The sequence below is a fragment of the Ambystoma mexicanum genome, chromosome 3q, assembly GCF_040938575.1.
Source record: "Ambystoma mexicanum isolate Mex_15411 chromosome 3q, UKY_AmexF1_1, whole genome shotgun sequence".
In the NCBI taxonomy this organism is placed as follows: Eukaryota; Metazoa; Chordata; class Amphibia; order Caudata; family Ambystomatidae; genus Ambystoma; species Ambystoma mexicanum.
Window position 1 is genome coordinate 1,076,470,903 of NC_090926.1, and position 26,922 is coordinate 1,076,497,824.

Consider the following 26,922-nt stretch of genomic DNA (forward strand, 5'->3'; position numbering starts at 1 on the left):
GATCCTTTGTCGCTTTTTGCTGGTGTTTACCGAGTGCAGGACTGTAGGGCACTGGGCCGAAGGCCAATCAGATGCGGCGGGAAGGGATGAGGGCACAGGAGGTGGGAATCCGGAAGAGAGCTAGGTGGGGGGAGATGTAATGGACCTCGTAGCCATTCAGAAAGTTCAGAGTGCAGTCAATAACTACTGGCTTGACTGCATTCTAAACATTCGGTCTTCAAAATCAAACCAATTCCCAGGTAAGATTAATTTCAATATGACCATTATTGTCATGTGAAAATGCTTTCACTTTCTTATAGCGAAACGGTTTACTTTTAATTGACACCTAATGCATGCTCATGTTAAACCTGCCTCAGTTTCAGCAACCTTGTTATTTAAATACGACAAAATAAAACCAATTTAATTTACTAACTCGGTTTGTGTACTTTACCCACTATTGAACTAATGCCATTTAGGACATCATCCCGAGGAGGGACTTGATGGACCTCACCCTGGCCACGTCCGTGGCCAGCAGACGCTGCACCTTGCCTAGGATGGCCTTTGTCCTTTCCTCCGACGGCGAGGCCAGATGCGCCACTGTTTTGAGCTTGGCTCCCAGAAACAGTGCGACTTGAGAGGGGACCAGGTGGGACTTGGGGAAGTTGATGGAGAACCCCAGGTCCGTGAGCAGCTGGACGGTCTTCGCTGTGTGTTCTACGGCGAGCTCCCTTGTCCTTGCGCGAATGAGCCAATCGTCCAGGTAGGGGTAGACGTGGATCCCCTGCAGGCGCAGCCGCACCGCCACTTGGAGCGAGGCACTTGAACTGGTAGTGCCGCCCTTGGACCACGAACCTGAGGAACTTCCTGTGTCCTTTTAGAATGGGAATGTGAAAGTATGCATCCTCCAAATCCAACGACGACAGGAAATCACCCTCCTCCAGCTGTCCCAGCCCATGCTGGAGGGTGACCATCCGGAACTTCGGTGCCTTGATGTACTTGTTCAGTCGTCGCAGGTCTGGGATGGGTCACCACCCTCCTGTCTTCTTTTTCACGAGGAAGTACCTTGAGTATACTCCGGAGCCCCGGAGCCTGTTTGGGACGAACTCGATGGCACCTTTCTTGAGCATCGCCCTTACCTCCAACAGCAGTTGAGGGATGTGGTTTTCTTTCCTGGCCACGTGAGTAATGCGGGGGAACTTTTTTAGAAATTCGAGGGCGAGCCCCTGGGCCAGGTCGTCCAGCACCCAACGGTCAGTGGAGATGGACTCCCAAACGCTGACGAACTTCGCCAGCCGGCCTCCCACCGGGGTGCTTCGGTGGGGGCCCAACGCCACGGTCGGTTCAATCTTGCTTGGAGGACGGCTTGCCGCTTTGGCCTCCCTGGCGACGACGGCGGGATCCACCCGACTTGCCTCGTCCTCTATAGGCTTCCTGCAACGAGGAGTGGGCCGATTGGCGGTACGTAGAGGAGCCACCGCCGAATCCCTTGGAGGCACCCTGCTTGCCTCCGGAGCTGCGAAAGGACGGCCTTCGTTGCTGGAGAACTCCTAGGGCCTTAGCTATCTGCGTGTCTGCCTTGATGGTCTGGAGGGACTCATCCACTGTTTTCCCAAACAGGTTGTTCCCGTCGAACGGCATGTCCAAAACCTTGGCTTGTACGTCCGAGCGGAAATCCGTCGCCTTGAGCCACCCTCATTGTCTGAGGCAAACGCTGTTGCCTAGCTGGCGGAAACCGGTGTCGGCAATGTCCGTTGCCACCGTTATGGCGTGGTCCAACGCCACCTCACCTTCCTGCAAGATCTCCAGGGCTTCAGCCCTCTTGGCAATCGTTAGATAGAGATAACTTGTCGTCCCATTGCATCCAGCTTCTTTCCTTCGCCGTCCGGCAGGGAAGTTGACGTTGAGGCCGATGCCCCCCCCCCCCCGCTTTCTTCTTGGCTGCCGCTGAAACAACCTAGTCAGGGGTCGGTTGCGCCCCAAGGCACAAAGGTGCGGCGTCAGGGACCCGGTACTACTTCTCGTACCGATCCCTCTTGGCAAGCGTCGTAGACGGGTTCTTGAGAAGGGTGAGACCCTCGTCCCAGATCTCATGCAGCAGAGGCACGGCGAAGACTGTCTTCCTCTTGGCCTCGCGCTGTTGGTAAAGGAAACCTTCCTTCTTCTCTTCGGGGCAGAGCTGAAAAAGCTCAGATGCCCTGGCGGTCATATCGTGGAAAGACCCAATGTCGTCGGGCCGGGAGGCCCGGGCTGGAGGCGATGGGAGCTCCGTCCCGTCGTCATCCGTACCCGCTGTGTCCGTGTCCGTTCCAGTGTCATCCCCAGGTACAGGGGACATGGGCAAAGGCTGAGCAGGCCGCGAGGGCTGAAAAGGCGGCGCTGGATGGGTCGGTCTTCTCTTGTTTGGGGGACTTCCCAACGGGCCTGGTTCTGGCTCCTCCGTCGGGACTGGTTCTGGCTCCTCCGTCGGTGGAAGGGGCAATCTCGTCCTTATTTCCAAACATAAGGATTGTATTGCCAACAAAATGGCAGCTGAGTTGTCCTGCAGCTCCGGAAACGACGGGCACGACTGTTGACTAGGAACCTCACCGGCGCGGCTGGCGCTCTCGTCGTCCTCTTCATCGGGATCCCACCCGTGGAACTGGGCCTCTTGGACGCCCTCATCGAGGCCCTCCAAGGCTTCAACCAGTCCACAATGGCCACCGGCTCCCCCCCTCTTTTTCCGCCGGGGTCTTCGCAGGGGTCTTCTCGATGGGCCTGAAAGAGGCTTCCCTCCGCGGTGGCAGGGAAACTCTGGGCCCCGAAGTCGCCTCCACTGGTGTAGCCTCCTCAGGCTGCACCAGTGCCGCCGCGACTTCCTCGATAGAGGCCTTAGCCAGGTGAATCAAGGCCTTCACCACCTTCTGCGGGCATGTGGCCTTCACCTTGGGGGGCGGGTCACCGCCCAGGACCCCCCTCGGCTGGATCCATCGAGACACCGACCGGGGCCTCTCCAGAAGCTTCGGCGGGTTCTCGGCCTTTGCTCTTCCCTGAGCCAGAGCGTTGGCTCGTGGCGGATGGTGCTGGAGAGGATGTGCCCTGCCTGGCAGCCGGTGCACGCAGACTCGCGGTGCTTTGCCTTCTGTTGGGCCCCCGTTGCCGGGGCGCCCTCACAGGACTTAGAAGACCGCTCAGACTTCTTTTTCTTCTCACCTGACGGGCTCTTTCCTTCCAGCCAGTTGGAGAGACGAAGATGTCGATCCTTGATGGTCCGTTCCGACATGTTCCCGCAAAAGGCACAGTCCTTCTCCACGTGCGTTTTGTTCTCATGAAGGCAGTAGAGGCACTTTGAATGTTCATCCTCTTTGAACACATTCTGCAGCTGGCATCGAGGGCAAATCCTGAACAGCTTTCCGGGCGTCGAGCTTCCTTTCTCCTGGGCCAAGTCCAGGGTAGGCCACAGAAACTTCTGGACTCCTCCAAGAAGCGTAACTCGACGAAAACTTCACTCTTGAAGGGCGTAGAAAAATCTGAAACGGGTCCCTGTTGATTGGATGTAGACATGGTGGAGCTTGAGGCTCTATTTGACCGAAAAATTAGATAATCTCTTTGAAAAAGCACAAAAATGCAGCAAAAAGCTCGAGAGCTAAACACGAGGACTCCCAACACTTGAGTGTGCTAAAAATCTGAAGATGGCTGCCAGGGGAGGGGCTTAGGGAGACGGCAGTCATTCGCTGGGGGCAGTATGACCCAGAGATCAGTGATTGGTTACTACTAAGAAGGACAGATCAGAAACGAAACTGATACTGATTTTTTCTTTACCGAGGATTCCCGGCCTGACAACGGGGAATATTCATGAGCATGTGAATCCATGCCAGACCCCATGTCTTGGGGATCATGGATTGGCATGCTGGAGAAGAACAAGAGCAGGAGCGAGTACACACAATGGTTATGGACAGAAGTTAAGGTGAAGCGCCACAGGCGCAGAGAGGGGGTGAAGGAAAGAGGGTCAAACGCAAGAAAATAAGTGGGGGAGGAGGGCAAATGTTGGCTCCAAGAAGCAAGATGTCCGGGGACAGCAAGTTAGGAATATCGTCAGGGGATATGGCCAATTACTATTCAGGGATAATTCATCAATCATTAGGAGCAAGCAGTTTATATGCATAGATGGCAGTGTATCGGACTTGCGTCTGTGTGTCATGTGTTTTCTGACGAGATATTAGTGACCAGACATCCGAAGATAAAGATCAAGGTGAAACACCTTGATCCTGTGTGTAAAGGTCAAAATACCAAATCTATTTCTGAAGTCCAGGGAGGAGAGACAAAACATCTGCAACACCTATGGCTGTTAATCATCAGGCTGCATAGAAAGGCAGAAAGATCATGCCCTGAAGAAAAATTGGCTGCTGGGTTCCATCTTCCAGTTGGGACGCTCACTGAAAATACTTACTCTGGATCAAGAAGGAATGCTAAAACACCCTATTGAGATCATGATGCAGCAGCATGGTCCCGTATGCCAGGAGGGAGCTTTCACAGAGAAAGTCAAAGCAGGCCCAGAGACCCAGATCCAGAACCAAGAAATATTGCACTAAAGAAACAAGGGAAGTAGTAGCAGAGAAGACACTAGCCTAGCGCGAGGCAGGGAAACCACCGGGGAACCATAAGCTACAAGAGTGGACCTGTGGAAGGGAGGCAGAAGTCCACCTGGATCAAAGATGGTCATCAAGGCTTAAGATACCTCGGAAGAACTCCATCAGCTTTGGCAAATGAGAATCGAGACATGGAGCTTATCAAGGGTCTCCAAGCACAAGAAAGAAGAGCAGCAGTAATACTAGGCTGTATCATTAGATTGGCCCAAGAACAGAACAGCCTGTTCAAGGCCAAGGAAAGTTAGGACAAGGGGTAAACAGTCACCCAGAAGAAGCCACTGGGACAGCACATAAGGCAGCAAGACACCAGGCCAGCTGAGCCAGAGCAAGGGCTGTGTTCAACTACAAGAATTAGCCGTGCTGAAGGAGGCGAGAGCCCTGGGCAAGTTGGCAAGACTAAGCGGTTGGCCCTTTAAGAACTGTAAAGCCTGGGAGGCTTCAGACACATGAAAGACTTGGGTGATCAGCGAGCTGGGTGCTATATCACTTTACAGTGAGGAGACCACTATTTGGATCTGTGTCTTTGTGCCAAAGCGTCTCTAGTTCAATCTAACGCAACACGCACTGACGGATTCACAGATTCTGGCTCAATCCCGGTCCCCTTTAATACCAAATTGGTTTAACCGATTCAGCTCCTTCCTCTGGTCCTTTCCGCTTTAATAAGGGATGGGGGAAAATCAGAGCCCCCATACCTGCTCGCCCCTCCCTATGCAACTCTCAATGAAGAGATCCACAGTGCCTCTTCTCCACGAGACATTACCTTCACCCACCCCGCCCCCACAGATGCATTCCTCTCTGAGCCCCCATGCCCACCTCATGCACTCCACAACCCCATGCTCTCCTTACCTGTTCATCATCATCAGCAGCATAGTGCTGTTCCTGCCTCTTCGCGGTGTACACCAATTATGGAAGTGGTTCATGTTTTCAATGCGTGTTCCATATGCAGACGTTTTGTTTCGCTGTCCTTTTGGTTAGCCATTTTTGGCAAGAATGGATTTAGTGAATTCATTCTTACAGGATATGGGTAAATCCCACAACCCTGGCACTAAGTGAGGCAAAGAAACAAGCTAGGCACTATATCTCTGTACCGTGATTGTGGAAATGAAGCCAGCTGAATACTATATCATTGAAGCTATATTTAGAATAAAGAACATGTATCCTAGTAGAGAGATAATCATGCTTGTATATAGTTTGCCCAACCTGACAATGTTTATTTAGCCAAGATATGAACTTGGGCTTTGCAAATTAATGAGTCACAATCTGCAAAGCATGAATCCTTACATGCATGTCTGGCTCAGAAGATCAGCAGACAAGACAATTCAAGACTTGCAAAATAGGGTATCAAAGGGCTTGGGTTGGACTGGGTAAATAAACGAGTGTGAGGTTTCAAAGAAATCAAAATTAACAAAAATCCAGCTTGCCCAAAGTCTGTAGTCTGCCAGTCTGTCCCACAGCGCCCTTGTCCTCAGCCTCCTGGTGGCCAAACAAAAGTCACTCACACTCCCTGTAGTTTTAAGAGCCCCCTGCACTTCTTTTCTTGGCTTGGTGGTAACCTTTCTCAGCCAGTGACCTGGTCAGGATGTCAAGTTTCTAGGTGATCCTTTCCACCTGCTCGGCTGGTGGGGCTATGCTTCATAGGATGCCACACCTTTGTCAGGCTTTTTACAAGATATAATTGGGCCTAGGGAGCTTCTTGGATTAGATCAGGTTATTGGCTGTTGGCTCTGCCACAGTCAATTCCAGCACTTGGTGGTCAGGAACTTCTCTGCTCATAACGTTGGTTTCCCTCCTGAGGCTTTTGTTCGGTCTGCTCTCTTTGGTGCTTTCTAGTTTTGTCCTCACTGATGCTCAACAATCAGCCTTCTTAACCATCCCCTCTTGTTTTTTTTATTTTCACTCTTCGTGCTCTGTCCCGTCCTCACTCAAGGTCTCCAGTATCTTGGCCCCCAAGACCTCACTGTGCTGAATTATCCTTTCTCACCCTCCACTACTTGTTTGTTTGTTTATTATTTATATTGCGCACCAGACCCACGGGTATCAGGGCGCATAGCATAAGATAACTTGGAGCTTAGTTACACATCAAGCTAATAAAATACATGAGAGTAATACAAAACGGAGGCTATGTACAAGCAGAAAGATCTACTTCTCTCCCAATGTGGTTCCACTTATTACTCTCCCCTTGTTTGATAGTTTTCTCACCCTCCTTTTTTCCTCCTCAGTCAGTCTTTCCGATTTCCTCTATTCAGGTTTTTCTACTGCATTCCTTGCTCTCTTTCCTCCTCTCATGGTCTTTCCACTCTCTTCCTAACGTTCCTCCTCCTTTCACTACTCTTCTTTTTTCCTCCATCACCAAGTCTTTCCGTTCCATTTCTAATTCTGCCCCACCACCATTCACTTTCTCATTCCTTTCTCCCCTCTCCAGTACTGAACTTGAACCTTCACCTCCCTCGTGTCTGCATTATTCACATCTCCTTGCTTGCACGTCCTCTCTGCTCCGCACCACCTCAATCTTCCTCCTTCCAAAATCAACCCCTGGCAACAAGTGGAGGCTGCTGATTATTTAGCAGGAACGACCTACCTCCCGGGCACCAGATATCACTCTATTCAGCTCAGGCCCTCCGGATGCAAAGCTTGGGGATTGTTAAATTTGAATGGTCCTTCCCAGCTGCTTTGAGTCCATCCTCTCCTCCAGGCGCAACTCTCTAGACCATTGTCTCGAATTTCATATCCTTTCACTGATCTTCTCATATACATCTATCAGTCAGCTGTAACAGCCCTCAACACTCACAGTCGATCTCTCTGCAGGCCCACGGGCAGCCCGAAAAAAGGCCACATCGGCTTCCCTCCTGTCAAACCACAGTAGATTACTCACTGCTTGTACACTGTGGGTCCCCATAGTTGCTAGCTCCATCATCGGTCCTGCACTTTGATGGGCTTTCTTGAAAATTATGCAATTGAAACATAGCTGGATAATGGCTGGAGAACTTTGCTGTGTTTCCTGCCCCCCTACCGGTGTGGAATTAACTCTGTCTATGCTAGGAAAAAGAAATCAGAGAGTCACACAGTAGGCAGATGTTAGCCACAATGTATAGATTGGGCCTGTTGCTCAGAGCTTCTTTTGTCAAAATGTGGCAGCTGAAAGAAGCTGCATCATATATCAAATATAAGGAGAGAAAGGATGTAGCCTATGCAAAAGACATTACAAAACTGGACTAGGCAAACTCCTGTTACACAATTGTGCCTGCTTGACAGCTGATGCACTCACAGGTAGTGAGCAATGATGTTGCCCATCTTGCGGTTAGTCTCCTGAAGTGCAATAATGTATCCCATCTTGTACATACCTTCCTTGACATTGATGTTTAAGGTTTTGTGTTTAGATTTTAAGTGCCTTCACAACCGAGGCACAAGGTATCTGAAGATCGAAGTCAGCTGAGAATGACTTCTGTTCAGCGCATCTAATTCTTGAAATCTTTCATTATTCAAATCACAATAAGAGAGATTGTAGTTTTTTGGTTCATGCAGCCAAGCTTTAGAATAGCCTCTCCAAAAGCCATTGCCCAATTCCACATGCTTATGGATTTTGTGAAGCATTAAACATATGGCTGTTCTCAAACATTTAGTTGCCTCCCCTTACATTAAATTCAGTTCCACTTCCTTGTTCTTGGATTACAAGCCCATATGCAAATATGGTTGTGCTTTTATGAGATATAAATGAATCTAAACATATACCTAACAAACAAAACAAATAATCCTTGGGTAACAGTGTGAACAATTAAGGATTTTGTGAAATGGGCTGAGGAGCCATGCTCTTGCCAAAAAGAAAAAAAGATTGGGATAAAATGTAAGAAAGCCCTTCTGTTTCTCTTTTGCCCACCTGTCATTTTTGTAAATTGTGAAAAGATGAGGCAGCACATCTACGACCCGAAATTCAAAATAATGCCACTGGCTTTCTTAATTCAGTGTCCCAGGTTGCTCATTGCTTTGGTTTCCTGACAACAGGATCTTGTATCACAAGGCTAGATAGGCAAGTGCAAAGGTATGGGGAGCATTAGAAGGTCAGCTGCCCTTTCAGAAATGTAAATAAGCAGCTTAAGTAGACACTGGCAATTTGCTTCCTTACAGCAATGCACTTACACCATGAAAAATCTGCTTGACAAACCCGGATGCCTTGATCCAGTTTAATTGTCTTACTATTTTCATCACCTTTTTTTTTTTTTTAAATCAATCTGTTTATTATTACCTAAAGGAACAGACAAACACAAGCATAGGTAGAACTTGATCATAATACAGTAGATTCCATTTATTGGCTTTAATGTGGGAGCCCAACTAACCTAGGATGCTAGCAAGTTACACTGGCAGCAAGAAGGTTCATGGTTGTGGCGGTACATACTGTCAAGCCCCTCAGCCATCTCCACCCCACTTCCCCCAATAGCTTTGTGAATTTCCTGGGACAGCCCACTAGCCCTGTCCACTCTTTTCTCCAAGGCCAAACAGTTGTCCATTTCTGCAGACCACTGGCTTAATCTCAGGCGCTCCACAGAGAACTCTAGGATGCCGCTATCAGTCTCTTAGCATTTATCACACATGTTAATGTCCCTCACCTGCTTCCCTGCCGACTACTGATCTTATTTTACTAGGAACACCTCACCTCGTTATTTCACAGATCATTATAGGTATATCAGAAGACCACCCATCCGGGCTCTCTGACATAGCACATTTACTAACATGTTATTCCTCCTATGCTAACCCTCAATTAATTCCATTGATACACCAGGGTCCTCACCTGGCTTTCACGCTCCGGGAGCACCCCATGCAACTGGAGGGCATGTACAGCTCGATCTCGCTCTATGGTTAATGCAGACTGTATGGCCTCCTTTTCCTGCAGTATTCGTTCCTTCTCCTGAAGCTCTGCACAAGCCTAAAAGAAAGAAATGTGTGTCATAACGTGATGAAGTACACCAATGTCTCGGCTGCTCTAATATATTCAGTGCTGCCCATGAAGATTCAATTATTTTAACCTTCAGATTTAAATAATAAATCGGGACCATAAATCCACACCTGAAGCATTTCCACAGTTCGTAGCGATGGGAAAAGGTAATCATGAAAAGACCTAGTTTTTCTGTTAAAGATTATTTGGCCTATATATCGCTTTAATGCTGTGTTGTGATCACAATGGAAAGCTGACGTCAAAGCTACTGCTTGGCTAGCCCAGGACTGCCTTCTACTGCTTTGTCATCTTTCGGATAATAGAACCAGAGTCCAGATAGGAAGTTTCCATCCCATAGGTACAGTAAGGAGGGAGGTGAGGTTCTATGGATGATACTTTGGGAAATTGGTTCTGCCTTGGTTGTATCCATGAGCCGTATAGAAATCTGTGGAGTGAAACATGCAAGGCCTCTGATTTAATGTCAAGGGCTCTCCCAAATTGTGAAATTTTCTTTCAAAAGTATTTTAATTGAGATTACACTATAAGACTGAAGAATCCGCAAATGGATTTAGGGGAAATTGTGATAAACTTTGGAGCAGATCTGATATTTGTCCTTCCATGTCATCACTTTGCCAGCATTCAATGTGCCTGTCTGCTATTCATTTGCCTCCTCCACCCCCGGCCCCCCATGTATGGATTCAATAACCAGCAAAAACAAAGTTCTTGAACACAATAATGAGACGTTTAATTGCAGCTCAGTGAGAGCCACGCGCTAAAGAAATTAACTACATGCTTGAGCCAACATACGTGATTTTCTATCTAGAAACTGATGCATTTTGGATCCACTAAAGAGTCCAAATGTCACCCGAGACATTACTATTGGCCTATGTTCCTAGTCCTACAATCTGGGACAGAGATCGTCCTAGGCACTGTGCTGAGAACCTCTAACATCTTCCACTAATAACATATCTACGTAGAGGAAGACTTCTTGGCTCCCCTAATAACCTCTGCGAGAAACCCGAAGGTGTCTCACTTACTGGTCCCTGGGGATCGGTCATCCAGGTGGCCAGGATACGGCCACCGCTATTGGACCCAGCTTCTGGAGGTGGACCAGTGGGGGAGGATCACCTAGATGAGGGGTCTTCGGGGAGTGGAAGTGGGACACCGACGGTCGAGACGCGGTACCCCCTTCCTACCCTGTAGGATACTCAGAAGCTCTACCCCCACCCCGTTCCAAAAGGAACTCTTTCTTACACCGTAATAGACAACAGACCAACACCAGAGCAGTTTACCTGTCATGTCCTAACACACAGGTCAGGCAGAGCCAGGCAATTGACAATAACCATGCACACCTGACAGCCCTTTACCTTCTCACAGGGATAAAAGGCGGCGCACGAAAGGACACATCGAGCAAGGCCGAATGCAGGAGGAAACAGCTACACCAAACCGGCAGTTCAAACAGAGACAAAAGGCGGCGAGACCTGGAGGGACGATAAAGTGGGAACTGCCCTTACCCTTTTCAACTCAGACCCGCAAAGCCTCAAAAAAGGGAAATCATAACACCGGGTGTTACAGCTGGTGAGCGGAGCAGCAGATGTCAACAGCGCACGGGGGCCTCCCACATTGATAGTGCAGGCAGGGAGGCAAGCTGGCTACTATGGCACCGTCCTTGACTCCAGAGACAAGAGAAGCCAACGGGTTCAGCACAGCCGGCCAGTCGGAGGAAGCTGATTGCAAACCGAACTGTGTTGAGCAAAAGGTTGCAAGTAGCAACGTTATGAACGCAAGGAACTTGAGAAGAAAGAACTTGTGTGTCTGTGTGTTTGAACTTTTGAGCAAGCCCAGACAAGGGCCAGCTGCAGAGTGGTCAGGCGCCGTAGGAGTGCTCAGTTGAAGGACTCTCGCTGGCCCCTTTGATTTCGTGTTGAAACTGCAAAGACCAGAAGGCCCTACTCAAACCCCTTGTACAATCAAAAGTCTTTGGCCTGTGGCCCGGAGAAAGCTAGGGGAAGGGAACCCCACTTTCCAATAAGATTCTGAACTGTGGAATACTGCAAGTGTGAACCCTACAGAAGGATTCCAAAAGAAAGCTAGGAGAGGAGAAAGCACGCTTTCTGATAACATGAGAAAATCAGGAACTGTGCTAAATATGGCTATGTGAACCCGACGGAGGGATGCCAAGGGGAAAGCTACTAAAAGGAAATCCTGCATTGAGAAAAAGCAGAGTGACCATTATGTCGACCAGAGTGAACCCGGCAGAGGGTTGTCCACAGTGAGAAGTTGTTCAAAAGGATATTAAGACTCTTGAAAATTGCGAGCTGCATTTGCAAGCCTGTAGTGAACCCAACGGAGGGAGACCCAAGTTGCAATGAGGATCCAAGCCCGGCAGAGGGAGATCCTAGGGGCGGAGAGCAATTCCTAAGGTGCAAGACCACCGGGAGAACTTTTGTTTGTTTGTTGTTTTTGAATCAGCAGGCCTTCTAAAGCAAAGAGACTTTTGCAGAAAGGAGATTCAGCCCCTGAAGGTTCCCCTGAAGGAATGTGCTCTGCTCAGGAGTTCTGCACTTGTCCCGCGCTTTAAACATGGGGAAGGGAGACCCAGTCATACCATCCTGACCTATCATTTTGAGAACACTTCTTTCTTTTCTTGAGAACATTATCCCACACTCTTTTGTAAACATAGCAATAAGGATTGGCAATAGTTTATTTTTAGTATAGGCTATTTTTCTTTGACAAGACGCCACTAGGACTGCCTTATTATTGTTTGATGGTCGTAGCTTGCTCCCATCTTAGATTTAGGTTTAGATTAGGCGTTTTTCTCACCCATTTATATAGTTTAATAAACACCCTTGAACTGCGATCACTTGTGTCTGTCTTTACTGTTGTCCCCATGAGTTCCTTACATAACCTACCAGACCCCCATGACAAATGTTACTTTTCAATATTGTATTATCTCTAGGACCAGGTGCATAAAATAAGTGAATTTGGATACAAGTGTCAAGGAGTTCCCCCCTTCTCACCTGGGTCCGTTCTTTGCTGGAGTCCTTTGTCGCTGCCTTCTTGCGGACGGACCTGGTTTTGAACAAGGCTGCCCGAGTCTCTTCCGACTCCAGAGTGCGTTCAGTTTCCGGGACGCGGATCCAGGAATCCGAGGAACTAGGAAAGGTGCAACTAGCACACGAGTCCAGGAAATAGGAGGAAAGGAAAGGGCAATGAACGGGTAGATGGACAGGTAGAATGAAACAATACCGCGAGCTACGGGACACACGTCGGATCGCTACTTTGCAATAGTATTGAGACGCGCTGAGCCACGGAAGGCGTGGTCTATTAATAGAATACGTTACGTCCAGCGCGTGGAGCGAGAAAGGGGTTTCACGCTGGACGACCATGTTGGGAGTATTATGGAGTGCACGCCCCGTTGTGACAAGGACCAGGAAGTCCAAAAGGGACGTGTTCTGTAGTTCATGACAACAAGTGGAGCATCCTCTTGTGCACACAAGGAAATCTATTTCCACCTGTAGCGTGATTGGATGTTTCATGTATAAACGTAAAATATTAGAATGCCACACGTGACAGGAGTCAAGACAGACTTTTGTACAAAAATATGATGGGCATCACTAAGAGCTAAGTGAAAGCATTTTTTGCAGAAGACATACGCAAAAGGGAAAGCACATCTCTTTGCAGAATGTGCAATTCTGAAGCTTCATAAGATTAGTAATCATCCTTTACACAAATTAGGCATGAACATATGTGGGAAAGCTTAACTGCTTCACACCATCTTAAATAACACAAACAGGCCTAGAGCTGGTGTTGAAACAATACTGTTTGCAGAAGACTGCTGGTGTGGATAATGCTACAGTCTTATTGATGACATCTCATGGGATATTCCGCTGGAATTTGACAGACAGCCTTGGCTCCGAACCTTCGGAGGCAGAAACTTCTGAAGTTCATAACAATGATTAATTGCGTGAACTTGCAGCCTAGCTAGCTGGGTGTTTAGCTACCTGAATTGTATCCTCCAAATGCAACAAAGAGGGCATTGAACTTCTGGACCTCCTTACATCTATGCAAATACAGGGCCCTCGTAACATTCAATCAGTGCTGTACCGTGTCTGGTGGGGATTGTTGGTGTGAAAAGAAGTTGGCATTAACATGATACGAGGAGATCACCAAGGGTAAAAACACCAGGTGGGTTCTAAGCACAACTTTGTCCTTTTGAAAACAGGTGCAAGGCTAGGGGGCCGAAAAAGCCTACATCTCACTTTCCTTTCTCGCTGATCTGAGAGCCATCAGAAGAGAAAAATTACAGGAAAGAAATTTCAAACCCATAGAATAGGTGCTCAAATGGCTTATGTACCAAGGTGGACAAAACAACATTCAGTTCCCACACTGGATGTGGCTCCTTAACAGGAGGGCAAAGACTTAAGAAGACCTCAAAGTGTCTTCAAACAACCAAGTTTGACAAGAAGGAAGACTATCGTACACTGCAGTATCCTCTGATCGCAGTCAAATAGTTGCAACACGAGTCCATCAGGATGTCCGATGTCGGCAGATGAGATATGCAGAATAGTACATCATTCAGGTTGCAAAGCAGTGGTTAAGAGACCAGTGGCAGAATGCAATCTGTTTGATTTTGCATTGCAAATGGTTAGACTGCTCTCTGGTCACCTGTATGATCAGCATAATCTCTGATGTCAATCTTAGATGCCACAGGTCAGGTCCTCAGGAACGAAGCTGCTAAGTCCAGCAAACAAGGGCAAGGGTGTAGAACACTGCCCTGTTGCTGCTGTAGAAGGTTGTGAGAGTCCAATAGGGAGATGGCACCCAGATCTCGCCGACTTGGGAAATAGAGGAGCCAGAGGGAACGCATAGAGGAAAGCAAAGTCCCATTAAATAATAAGGAAGTCCCCCAATGAATTTGCTCCAATCCCACAATGGGAGTCAAACATTCATGCTCTTGAGCCGTCGTAAATATATTGGTTGCACCCAGGGTTGAACAATGGCGAGGAGGACCGATGTTGAAATAATTTCAGTCACAAATGAGAAATCAATCTGCTAAGATCGGTTTCAGTGTTCATGACTCCTAACAGATGTACTGCTTTCAGAGTGATTATATGACTGAAGGCCCAATCCGAGATTGCAATATCCAGCTCATGAAGGGAAGTAGATCTGGTGCCTCCCCGCTTGTTCGTATGAAACATTGCAGTTGAGCCACCCATTTGTAAATGTACCAATTTATCTTGAAGACTCGGTAGGAATGCAAGAATGGCGTTGAACAATTGCATGTAATTCCTGAACGTTGATGTGCAGTGGCTTCTTCTATACAGACCACTGCTTGGGGATCTTCAGTCCTCTCAGAGTGGCATCTTAGCCCACAAGGAGGAGGCTGTGGTGATTTCTTGATTCGGAGGGCTGGCCCATTATGCAACTTCTTGTGTCACAGTCTGGGTTATCTGAATAAGATTAAATTGTCTCCAATAGCTTGTTTCTAGAAATTGGTCAGATGAAGTTGGCGTGGTCTTAACCTAAATCGAGCAAAAAGGACTCACAACATGCACACCGCCATATGCCCTGGGAGTCTCTGGAACCATCAAGCCTTCGGTCCGACATGCAGAGGGGTGACATGAAGATTCTGGCAGCACATAGATCCCATACAAACTCCAAGAAGGTAAGGTTCCGAGTTGACAGCAGAGTAGATTTCTTGAAGTTGATAAAGAACCTAAGGTTGAATAAGGTATTGTGGTAAGTTAGAAGGAGACAGAGTAACTGGTGGAATGTTCACAAGTAGATTTATTTAAATAAGAAAGCCTATCTAGCCCTAATAGTATGGAGTTTGCACTACCGAACACAAAGCTAACTAAGGTGCTCATTGTCAGTGAGATTGTACAAAGTAATAGTCTGTCCTCTGTCCCAAACTACCGTATTCTGTCCCTACTGCTATTCAAAAAGACTCAAAAGAAAAAAGGGGTCCAGGAGAATGGCTACTTGGACAGTCTTCTATAGCCTCAACAAGTTTCACTTGGGATGGCTTCTGGCAATATTCAGAATAAGTTCCTTTAGTTCTTCAATGGGGCTCTTATCCCTCCAGGGATTCCCTTTTCTACTATTGGTACAGTTCCTTCTTTCGATGACACAAGACTCTGGGCTTTCCTTTCCTCCAAGTCTAGCAATGTCTCTGTGTTGTTTCCCAACTTCTGAAATGCCCGGGGTCCTCCCCTGGCCTGTCTGTTTAGTTTCACGAATGGTCCTTCTGTTATACTGGGACAATTGGCCACTTTACACTCCTTTCTTTCTCTATCTCCAACTTTCTTTTAGCTTTAACCAAATATAACTTGCCATGTTACCCTCTCTTTCAAATCTTGCCTTATACTCGGACAAATGTGAGGTGTTTGTTGGTAATCTTCACTAGTTTACCAACCTTCACTTATACTGGGATGAGTATGATTGTTCCCTTGGTACTCTTCATTAGCTTCTCGCTTCTTTCCCTGCCCGGGGCTCCCACTGCTGCTGTTTCCTCTCTTGCACCGGGCTGGCGTCACTGGTTCTCGCGGGGTAAGGTTTGTCTGACTGATGCAACCTGCGTAGGCTTCCGTTCCTTCCTCCTTCAGCTTGAGGCTCAGCGGAGCCAGTTCTAGTACGGTCTCAGCGTTGTTAGAGGACAACACGGTCCACCCTATCTGGGTCATGCCACCACCTTCAAGTATTTATCTGGCACCCAAGTCGAGCCCCAGTCTCCTTGGTGCTAGTTTCTTCTCTAGGTCCCGAGCATCTGTCAGACAACAGACCGATCTGCGTCCTTCTACTGCTTCCTGGGCTCCGAAGACTAGTTCATTGGCCCTTTCTTGGCTTTTATGAGGAACCGTTGGGCCCTCCCCAGCACAGGCACCCAGTCCTTTGTTTCTTTCCAGGGAATATTTGCCTTGCTCCATTCTATCTCCATGTCATTGTGGTCGGCTGCCAACCACTGATTACTCTTCATGGTTCACTTAATCTTCTTCACATCATGAGTGGTTACCGAAGGTTAGTTATTGATAAAATAGTGACTGGTTTAGAGAGAAGGTTTTGGTTCTTTGATGTTCTGGATATCTCCTTGGAAAAGGTTATAGGGAGTTCCTGGATGCACACAAGTCTCTTTCCCAAGAGGGGCGTCTCTTCCTGTGAGGCCCAGCTTTCTACCACCTCTAGGGGGAATGTGTCGTAGTGGGCTCAGCTCCCTAGCCTCACAGGAAAGGGGTCCCCTCTCGGGAGAAGTGACAAGATCCTCTGAACCGTCCCAGTATCCACCAGCATGCAGTTAGCCACAAACAACTCCTGAGGAGAGCTTGCTCTCACCAGCAATCATCCAGTTAACAATATACATGGGCCCCTTTGAGACGAAAGGCACTGGCCACAGCATTTACAAGCTTGGTCAACACCATTGGAGCAGCGTTAAGTCCAAAGGGCAGAACCTGGTATTGATAATAGTGTCTCCTGATGGGGAACCTGAGAGATGTTTGCTGAGGTTCCCAGATCAGGACATCTTTGAGGTCCACAGTGCAAAACCAATTGTACATATGGACAGATAGTAGGGTTTGGGCAGGAGGGATCATCTTGAACTTCTCGTTGGGAAGGAAAAAATAAAAGAGAATAGCCCTCAGGCTTGCCTGGTTCTTCTTGGGTACAGAGAAGATCCTTGAATAGAATTCATGGCCTCTCTGGCCGAGGGGGAAACAAGCTGTATCGCTTGCATTAACAGCACGTTGTTGACCTACTGTAAATTATGTGGGGCATAATGGAAACTAGCGGTTCTATGCATATTAGGCATAATGTAAACTAGCAAGCATGGCAAGTGAGTATACTGGAAATTGGGTTCAACAGAAACAGACAATTCTATGCCAAATGGCATAGCAGATTTTGATAACTAGGCATAGTATACACTAGTAATTGGTTTTCTGGAAATCAGCCATGTTGTGCCAACTAGTCAGAATACAAACAGGGAATGAGATCCCAGCCAGGTTTGTCCTAAACGCATATAAATATTTATATGTATACACACACACATACATAACATTTATTTACAATTGTCCGCTTTGATTAAATAATTCCCTAGTCATGGGCAGACTTCTAGCCCATGTGTGGGCACAATTTCTAAACAGTGACTTGCTTATTGCTGTATTCCAGCCCCACGGAGGCACTGCATCTTAGGGTACCTGGTCTCGAGCTCTAGTCAGGCACTCAATAACTTCTTCAGACTTCTGATATTGAATCCTCTCAGCATTTTCACACCGTTTTTGCCAGTCCAGTTCCGCTTGCACTTTTGCACGTTCTAGAAGGCGCTCCCGCTCCACAGATTGTGAGAGCTGCTGTTTGTACCTGGAACCCATAAATTAACAACCCATTCACATCTCAGACATTAAAGCACAACATAGTACCACAGTGGGAAATCTGTATAGTACATTGTGAAGCACACGTTACAGACCCATGGCATAAACTGATGTTGTGAGGATACACAGACATGTTATATGGTGGACAGATCATTTATGTACAAAGTGAAGTTAAGAACGTGTAAAATTATATCTTTCAGGCTAAATGAGTGGAAGAGCAGAACATATTTCAATATAGTTGCACACTCATTGATGGCGTGGACACACAGAGGCCCCCACAGCTAACCCTGCAGCTAACACATGGGAATCCATCACAGGACTAGGCGTCCAGTAGAGCACCAGTAAAGGGCACCCAGGTCATCCAATACCAGCAACATATTTTTGAAGAGGAGAGTTGCTGCATGGGCATAGGAACTCAGATGATCTGAGCTCTATGTCCCCCATGCCACAGACTCGGCACTCACTTTAGGGAAATTGAAGTATGGAGGGGCAAATGGATATGGCTTAATGTATTTATTATTTAACTTTCATAATGCTATTTTACATAAATATTATCGATTAACAGGGAACATGAAATGTGCGTCTTCACTGCTTCGCTTCTCCTCCAACTGTCTTTCCCCACGTTCCATCTCGTCAACTTCATCCTCCTGCACGAGCATTCGCTCGTGCAACTGCACGGACCATTTTACATGTGAGGATACTACACATCTCCCTTCTTTATATAGAAGAACTCTTTGGCATAATTCCCCTTATTCTACATAGTCACACAGATATCTTGGCGGTCTGCATTCTCTTCCCGTCCTGGATCTTATCCTGTTACTTCTCTCTTGATGATCATCTGATTCTGTTGCCAAGGAAGCAACTCTCTTAGAAATTCTGCTCGACACCTCACTCTCTCTTCGCACATTCTTATCATCTATGTCAACAGTTATACCAGCTCTTCCTCTCTCACTATCCACTTCACCCAAACCAGCAGACTTACTCCCTCAACATCGATCACTTATATCCATTACCCTTTCATTGGTTCCATACTCTGCCATCTTGGGTCCTAATGGCATGGGAATATATCTCTACCACTCTCACGGGCTTGGACCATTTGCAACCATCTCCTCTCAAATTCACAGGTAGTTTTATCCTCACCCAACCACCTACTTGAAATTCAGGTAATTTCCTAAAGCGTTTTTTATCATGTATTTTTTTGTTGTCGATTTGCCTGTGTCTAATATTCTCCTTTGCTTCTTCTATTTTATCCTTACTTCTCACAAGTTCATTCATCCAACCCGGAAACATGTTTGTATTGGCTTTTCTGCCTCTATTGAGTTCAAATGGTGTGACTCCAGTTGAACTGTGAGGAGTGAATCTGTGGGCTAACAGGATCTCTTTGACTGCTACCTTCCATTCCTTTCCATTGGCCCATGCCAATTTAATGGCATCTTTTATCACTCTGTTGAACCTCTCCACAATACCATTTGTTTGTGGATGGTAAATGGCGCACAATTTATGGTTGATGGCTTTGCCTTTTAAATATGTCTTCATTTCCTCAGATTTAAACTGTGAGCCATTATCAGTGAAAACTATTTTGGGATAACCCTCTCTTTCACACACTTCTTCCATGAAATTTATAACATTGCGTGTGGTAACTTGAGGTAGAAATTTAATTTCAGCCCACCTGGTTAACATGTCAATTATCACTAAACAATAAGTAGCACACCCATCACTCCAAACGGGGCCAATCACATCCATAGCTAATTCATTCCACGGACTCTCGGGGACTTCTCTCAGTACCATTGGATAGTCCGCACCCCTGCACACTTTATCACTCTTTGAGCAAAGGATACATTTTCTAACTTGGTCTTCGATCAGCCTATCACAGCCGGGCCACCAATATGTGCTTCTGATTCTCCTTTTAGTCTTCACAATGCCCTGATGTCCTTCATGAGCCATTGTTATAATCTTTTCTCTTAGGTCGATAGGGGGTGTTATTTTGTCTCCTTTCATGAGATAATCACTTTGAAGATATAATTCTTCTCGCACGTCCCAAAAAACTTTAACTTCTGGAGAAAGTACCTCATTCTTCCTCCATCTCCCCTCTTTGACCATCTTCATAACTTCTAATAAAGTGTCATCCTTCACCATGCTATCGCTCCAATCTTCCTTGGATATAGCTTGACTAGATATTTCACACACAGCTTCTTGATCTCCAAGATCCTCTTCTACATCATTAAGATTGGTCAAACGGGACAAACAATCCGCTGTAATGTTCTTTGAACCTGGAATGTATATAACTTTGAAATTGAATTCTTGAAGTCTTGTAACCCTTCTCCTAATCCTGCTGGATACTCTGTCGAGGCCTTTAGTACTGAATATTTCCACTAAAGGTTTATGATCTGTGTGTATGATGAATTGTACTCCCCATACAAAAGATCGGAATTTCTCAATGGCCCACTTGATTGCTAAAGCTTCTTTCTCAATTGTGGCGTAGTTCTTTTCTGGTCCTTTAAGTAACCTTGATGCAAAAGCAATTACTTGTCCATTATAATATTGCGACAGAGATGCGCCTAAACCCACATCACTTGCATCAGTGGTTATTACAGTCTTCCTGCCTCTAACATAGCTTTGCAGTGCCAGAGCTTGGGCTAAAGCTTTTTTTATGAACTGAAATTCTTTCTCGCTCTTCTTATTCCACAGGAATTTCTTATTCATTTTCATTAGACTCCTCATTTCAACTGTGTGGTCTGAGAAATTCTCTATAAACTTGGCGTAATATTCAGCCATTCCAAGAAATGTTCTTAATTGATCCTTGTTGTCTGGAGTATTCATGGACCTGATAGATTCTGCCAAGTCTTTCTTGGGTTTAATACCATCACCAGATATTACATGTCCTAAATATTCAATCTCCTTTCTGTTGATTTTCGATTTGGCTTCACTCAACACCATTCCAGCCTGGTGTAGTTTGTGCAAAACTTTGTTCAGCCTCATATCATGTTTGCCTTGATCATTTGCATAAACCAATACATCGTCTTGAAAGAAAAGTACACCTTCCATATCACCAAGTATATTCTGCATTACTCTTTGAAAAACTGAAGCTGCTGAAATTAAACCAAATGGCATCCTGCGAAATTGATAAAGCCCCTCTGGCGTGATAAAAGCCGTCAAAGGTTTAGAATCTTCATGTAGTTTAATTTGATGGTATGCTGCTGTGAGATCTAGCATAGAAAAGACCTTTGCAGGACCCAAAGTGGATATTAGTTCTTGTATATTGGGTAATGGGTGTCTGTCGGTAATTACACATTTATTTAACTCTCTCATGTCGGCACATATTCTGATTTTTCCTGTAGATTTCCTAACAATGACCAATGGCGAAACCCATTCTGCTGCATCAATTTTCTCAATAATACCTTGCATTTCCAATTTGGTTAGTTCCTCTTTGACTTCCCTTTTGAGGGCCAACGGGACATTTCTGAGTTTCTGGGCTACATGTCTTGAATCTCTCTTTAGCAAAATGCGATGTGAGAATCCTTTTAAGCATCCTATGACATCATCTCTAAATATTTCATTCTTTATCTTCTGAATGTTACCATTGTATGATCCATCGATTTGGTAAACCATTTCATCAGCATTGGGGTCTAAACGGACCTTGAGTAATTTCTGGTGTGTCCAACTGAGTAGAGCAGACTCTCCACTTTTAGATACATAAATTCGACCACTTGCTTGCCTCCCTTTGAAGTCTAAATTGGCGACAAACCACCCAATCAATTCTATCCTGACTCCACCGTAGGCTTTGGGTTTTACATCAACTTCATGTAAATACTCTGGACCGCATTTCTTCCACATCTCTTCTGGTATCAGCGTATACTTCGCTCCAGAGTCAACCATCATATTGACTGGAAATCCATTCACAACAATTTCAGTTCTGGGACTCTCTATGTGTGTGTCTTCATCGGTACCCATGACTACACATTCCTCCTCATCGTCATCATCTCCAATCCAGTTAGAGGATTGTTCACCATTTGGGTTGGTCCTGCAGCACTTTGCTATGTGACCTTTTCCCCCACACTTTCTGCAAATCGTCTTTAGAGCAGGGCATTCTTTATTGTCGGCCCAGTGACTTGGACTGCCACATCGGTAACATCCTCTTTGTCTGGTCCTTCCCCTACTGTCCTGGGGAAACATGCTCCTGTTTTGACGTTCTCCTCCTGACCTAGACATCCTTATCATGTCTGGTCTGTTCCCTCTCCTGGATTCTACTCTGTCAGGTCTTCTTGTATTTGTTTGATTGTTGTACATATCTCTGCTCTCAAACGGTCTTCACCGTAAATTGCTGGTGTTGGGTATTGCTCCATCTCTTTGTGGTTTCATTTTCTTTTTCTTGTTGCCTCTAATTATTCCAATTTCTTCATCTTGATCTGATTGTACAACACTAATCGATGAGTTGATTGATATGTCCTTCATTCTATTCTCTAAAGTGGAAACACACGTTTCCGTATGCTCCACTTCCTTGGCCAATCTAAGTACAACATCGAGTGTGGGATCATCTTCAGACCAAAGTCTCTCCCTGACTTTACTGCTCCTGCACTCGAGCATAAATTGGTCTCTGATCCTTTCATCAAGTTGTTGGTTGAAATTGCAATTCCGGGCCATTTTCCTCAGAGCAGTAACATACTGTTCTACGGATTCTTCTTTCTCTTGAACTCGCTTCCCAAATTTGTTTCTTTCTAGGATAGTGCTCATTTTCTTGTCATAATGTTTATTGAGTTTGGCAATGGCAATTTCATACATGTTCATGTCCCCTGTTTCATCCTCTGTGAGGTCAGGCAAATCCTGAAATTTCTCTTGGCCCGCTGGTCCTAAACAATGTAATAGTAGAGACTTCTTTCTTTCTATACTGTAGTTCACTCCACAAACCACATGTGCGTAAAGTTCAAAAGCTTTAAACCATCGTTTCCACGGAAGTGTAGGTTCGCCAACTTCCGGTAGAAACATGTGTGGTAGTTGCACTCCTTGCATGGCCATTATTGATTGTATTAGATAGACTTAGGGAGTCAGTCTAGATTCTGTACTTTGTATGATTTCAATTCCTTTATCTTTTCACTGTGAAGAGGAGGAGTATGAGGAGTAATAAGGATTACTGAAGGATGTAGCGTAGAAAACTTAGTGTTTGATTTTACTTTGTTTTAAATTTCTACTGTGAAGAGGAGGAGTGTGAGGAGTAATGAGGATTACTGTTTGCTCGACGTGGAGTAGTGCGTAATGACGATGGAGTCTGGTATTGGCAGCAGAATGTGGTTCCGCTGGGAAAACACGACGTAGTGTGCGTAGATTAGGCCAGGAGATAGATTGGCATTCAGCAAAGAGCAGTGAATAAATTAACTGGTATCGTCAGCTGGGCCCGCCTCCTCTGGGGCACGTAACGCAGTATGCGTAGGATTCGGCGGTGAATGCGGCAAAGTACAGAGATTGATTTAATGTCACGAAGAGTGGGCGGGGACAGCACGATCGCAGCTACAGTCGGTCTGTATGTGCTGCAGGCGATCGCGGCTGGGATGAGAACCGCGGTCCAACCTGCTGTGCGGCCGGAGATCCTTCTCAACGGCCACTATTGTTTCTTCATCCCATCCTCGTCGCCATTGAAGTATGGAGGGGCAAATGGATATGGCTTAATGTATTTATTATTTAACTTTCATAATGCTATTTTACATAAATATTATCGATTAACAGGGAACATGAAATGTGCGTCTTCACTGCTTCGCTTCTCCTCCAACTGTCTTTCCCCACGTTCCATCTCGTCACCTTCATCCTCCTGCACGAGCATTCTCTCGTGCAACTGCACGGACCATTTTACATGTGAGGATACTACACATTGGTATAACTGTTGACATAGATGATAAGAATGTGCGAAGAGAGAGTGAGGTGTCGAGCAGAATTTCTAAGAGAGTTACTTCCTTGGCAACAGAATCAGATGATCATCAAGAGAGAAGTAACAGGATAAGATCCAGGACGGGAAGAGAATGCAGACGGCCAAGATATCTGTGTGACTATGTAGAATAAGGGGAATTATGCCAAAGAGTTCTTCTATATAAAGAAGGGAGATGTGTAGTATCCTCACATGTAAAATGGTCCGTGCACCAGCAACATATTTTTGAAGAGGAGAGTTGCTGCATGGGCATAGGAACTCAGATGATCTGAGCTCTATGTCCCCCATGCCACAGACTCGGCTCTCACTTTAGGGAAATATAGTATTCCGTCTGGATTCTGGATTCCGTCCGAAGCATGGGATTGAGACAGCACTGCTGTCTGTGTATGACGGGCCATTGGAGATTGCAGACGGGGGCGTGCTAACACTCTTTTTGATGTTGGACCTATCCGCGGCCTTCGATACAGTCGACCATGGTGTCATGCTAGATTGCCGAAGAGGGACTAGCAAGGTTTCTGAATAGGCCATCAAATGTTTGAGTCATTTCTGGCAAATAGACTTCAGCAGGTGAAATTTTGGGGCTACACGTCTGAGCCTATTGTATTGAGCTGCAGAGTTCTTCTTTGTCCCCATTGTTATTTAACTTGTATATACGACCAGCCTTAAATATTGTGAGGAGTCATGGGCTAAGTTACCACTTGTAAGCCGATAACAAACACATTTATATAAAAATCGATAACATGGAGGATGCTTTTACTAAAGTTAACCAATGTTTAGGAGATATTAACAAATGGATGGCAAACAATCAGCTACAGTTCAACGCAGCTAAAATGGAGTTCATTTTGTTTGGACCTAGGCAGCGTGTCCCGACCACTAAGGAATCCTTCGCCCCATGTATCCACGGCAAGGAGTTACAATATGCCACATCAATTAAGAACTTGGGCTGTGTGTGGCAGGAGAATAGGGGAGCGAACCACAGGTGGGGCCTAAGGTCCAGGCAGTTTGCTATTCCCTGCAGATGCTCCAGGGTATGTTACCATTCATCCCTGTGGAGGATCATGCGGCTGTAGTGGTACTATGACAACACCCATTTGGATTACTGCAACAGTCTGTTGATGGGTATTCTGACCAAACAACTGTACAGGCTGCAGAAGGCCCAAAATGCTGTGGCCAGATAGGTAGACCGGCTTGGGAGAAGCGACCAAGTCTCCCCCCTACGCACTGGCTGGCAGTGGAAGATCGGATCAAATTTAAAGTGGGGTGCCTAATTTTCAAGTGTTTAAATGGGTTGGACCCGGAGTACCTCAGCTCCAAAATCTGTTGTTATAACCCTTCAAGGTTGCTTCGCCCACAGGAGCAGCTATTGGTGAGTGTTCATAGCACAGTGCGTGTTTCCAGAGGTGAGAGGAGATTTTGGGTTTTCTGGCCTAGACTCTAGAATGAACTACCTTTGGAGATTAGGGGCTACCAGACATGGTTTCAGTTCCGGAAGGTGCTTAAAACCTTCCTGTTTAAATAGGACTAAGTCGGCTTACTGAGGGGTTCATTCACATCTGTTGGCTACTCCTATATTATTGTGGTCTGTTGTCATCTGCGCCTTTATGTGGTTAAGTCCATCAGGAGCGCAGTATAAATGTACAAAATCAAATCATAGCCTATTCTTATCATATATGAGGACCACGCATCACATTACATGCCCACTTGAGCAGTGGGCTAAAAAGGCTAGAGTCCAAGGGACCTGAGGGGTGTTTCCAATTAAAGGCTGTATAGGGATAAAGAAGGTGTCAAAAAAGTGACTTACTCAAGCTAGCTCAGGAGAGTTGTTATACCAACCTAATCGGAGCCACAGTGCAGCAGGCTTGACTCTCAATTTGGTAATAGGAAGAAAGTTTACAATGACACAGAGAACTGGACACAGAGAACTGACTGCAAGTTTTGCAGTAGAGTTGCAGTCACTCAAGAGGAATAAAAGAAGGTGGTTGTTTGCAGATGATCCAGACCCAGAACAATAGGGTGACAGTGAACAATTGAAGATCCTGACAACATTAAAATAATGAGGGACTGCTCTGTGGCAAGCTGATAAGGAACACAAGGCAAGCAGTCCACCTGAGCAGTATTTGTATTGTTCCGTCTACTAGACCATAAAAGCGGTTTTATTAGAGATCATTGTTTTAATTGTAACAGGTCACCCTCTCCCATTTGCCACCCAAGCATGGTGGTTGAGGTCTATTGTTTTGTGTTATGGTCAGAATGTACCATGGTTAACAAACCTCTCAAAACAGCAACCAGGGTAAAGCCGAAATCAGGGAAACTGTTTTAAAATAACCTCTGGAGAACAATGACCTGCCTTCATCCTATTCACACATGGCAAATCAACCCTTGCTCGGAGAGTATAGTGGCAAGAAGGAGTTACAGTAATGGAAGTGGGAAGGAGGGCAACGGACCTGAAAAACCTTAAGGAAAATAGCTATGAGGCAGCCACAAGCGATAAGAGTGCACACACAAGTGAGAATAGACCAGGATGTATAAACAGAAGGGCATCAAGCAACCAAAGACCTGTAAAAGAACTTTGGGACTCTGGGGGCTGGCCATGGCTCTACATTAACTGAAATCACTGGAATCAGACCGCCCTTTATGGTAATCGGGCCCCAGGTAGTTTCCGGATTGCAAAATCTCTTTGCAGATAGTCATTGTTTTTCATGTTCCTACCCTCTTCAAATTAAATCAGTCTAGTTTTGCTTAACATGTTTTGTTACATTATTAGGTTGATTGCTCATACAATTTGTGTATTTTAAAGATCTCTAAATTGTATAAAGCTGAATTGTAAAAACAGTTAGACACAAGCATTCTACACTGGTGTACAACGAGAGGTGACTGTGAAAAAGACAGACCAAGGCCTACATCTCTGGTTTTGCTACTTGAAAAAACAGAGATCTTTGGGTAAATCAATTTACATTCAAAGTTTGTATCCAGCACCCCACTAACCAGAACTCTATTAACCAGCACCTCCATTGCAGGTAAAAGTAACGGTTCTGGTTGAGAAATGCTGGATTACAAAGATTGGGAGCCGGATAACAGAGTTAACAAGCCAGGAGACGTGCTTATCCAGCCTGC

The 26,922-nt window shown here is 46.0% G+C and overlaps 1 protein-coding gene across 1 annotated transcript in view; it reads right to left on the reverse strand.

Annotated features, from left to right (window-relative positions):
* CCDC57 (coiled-coil domain containing 57) overlaps window positions 1-26,922 on the reverse strand; it is a 1,326,425-nt gene that overhangs the window by 971,105 nt on the left and 328,398 nt on the right. The window contains exons 9-10 of the mRNA XM_069655328.1: window positions 17,721-17,883; window positions 9,388-9,522 (exon numbers count right to left, since the gene is read on the reverse strand). Coding sequence (XP_069511429.1) covers window positions 9,388-9,522; window positions 17,721-17,883 — 298 coding nt within the window. The remainder of the gene's footprint in view (window positions 1-9,387; window positions 9,523-17,720; window positions 17,884-26,922) is intronic.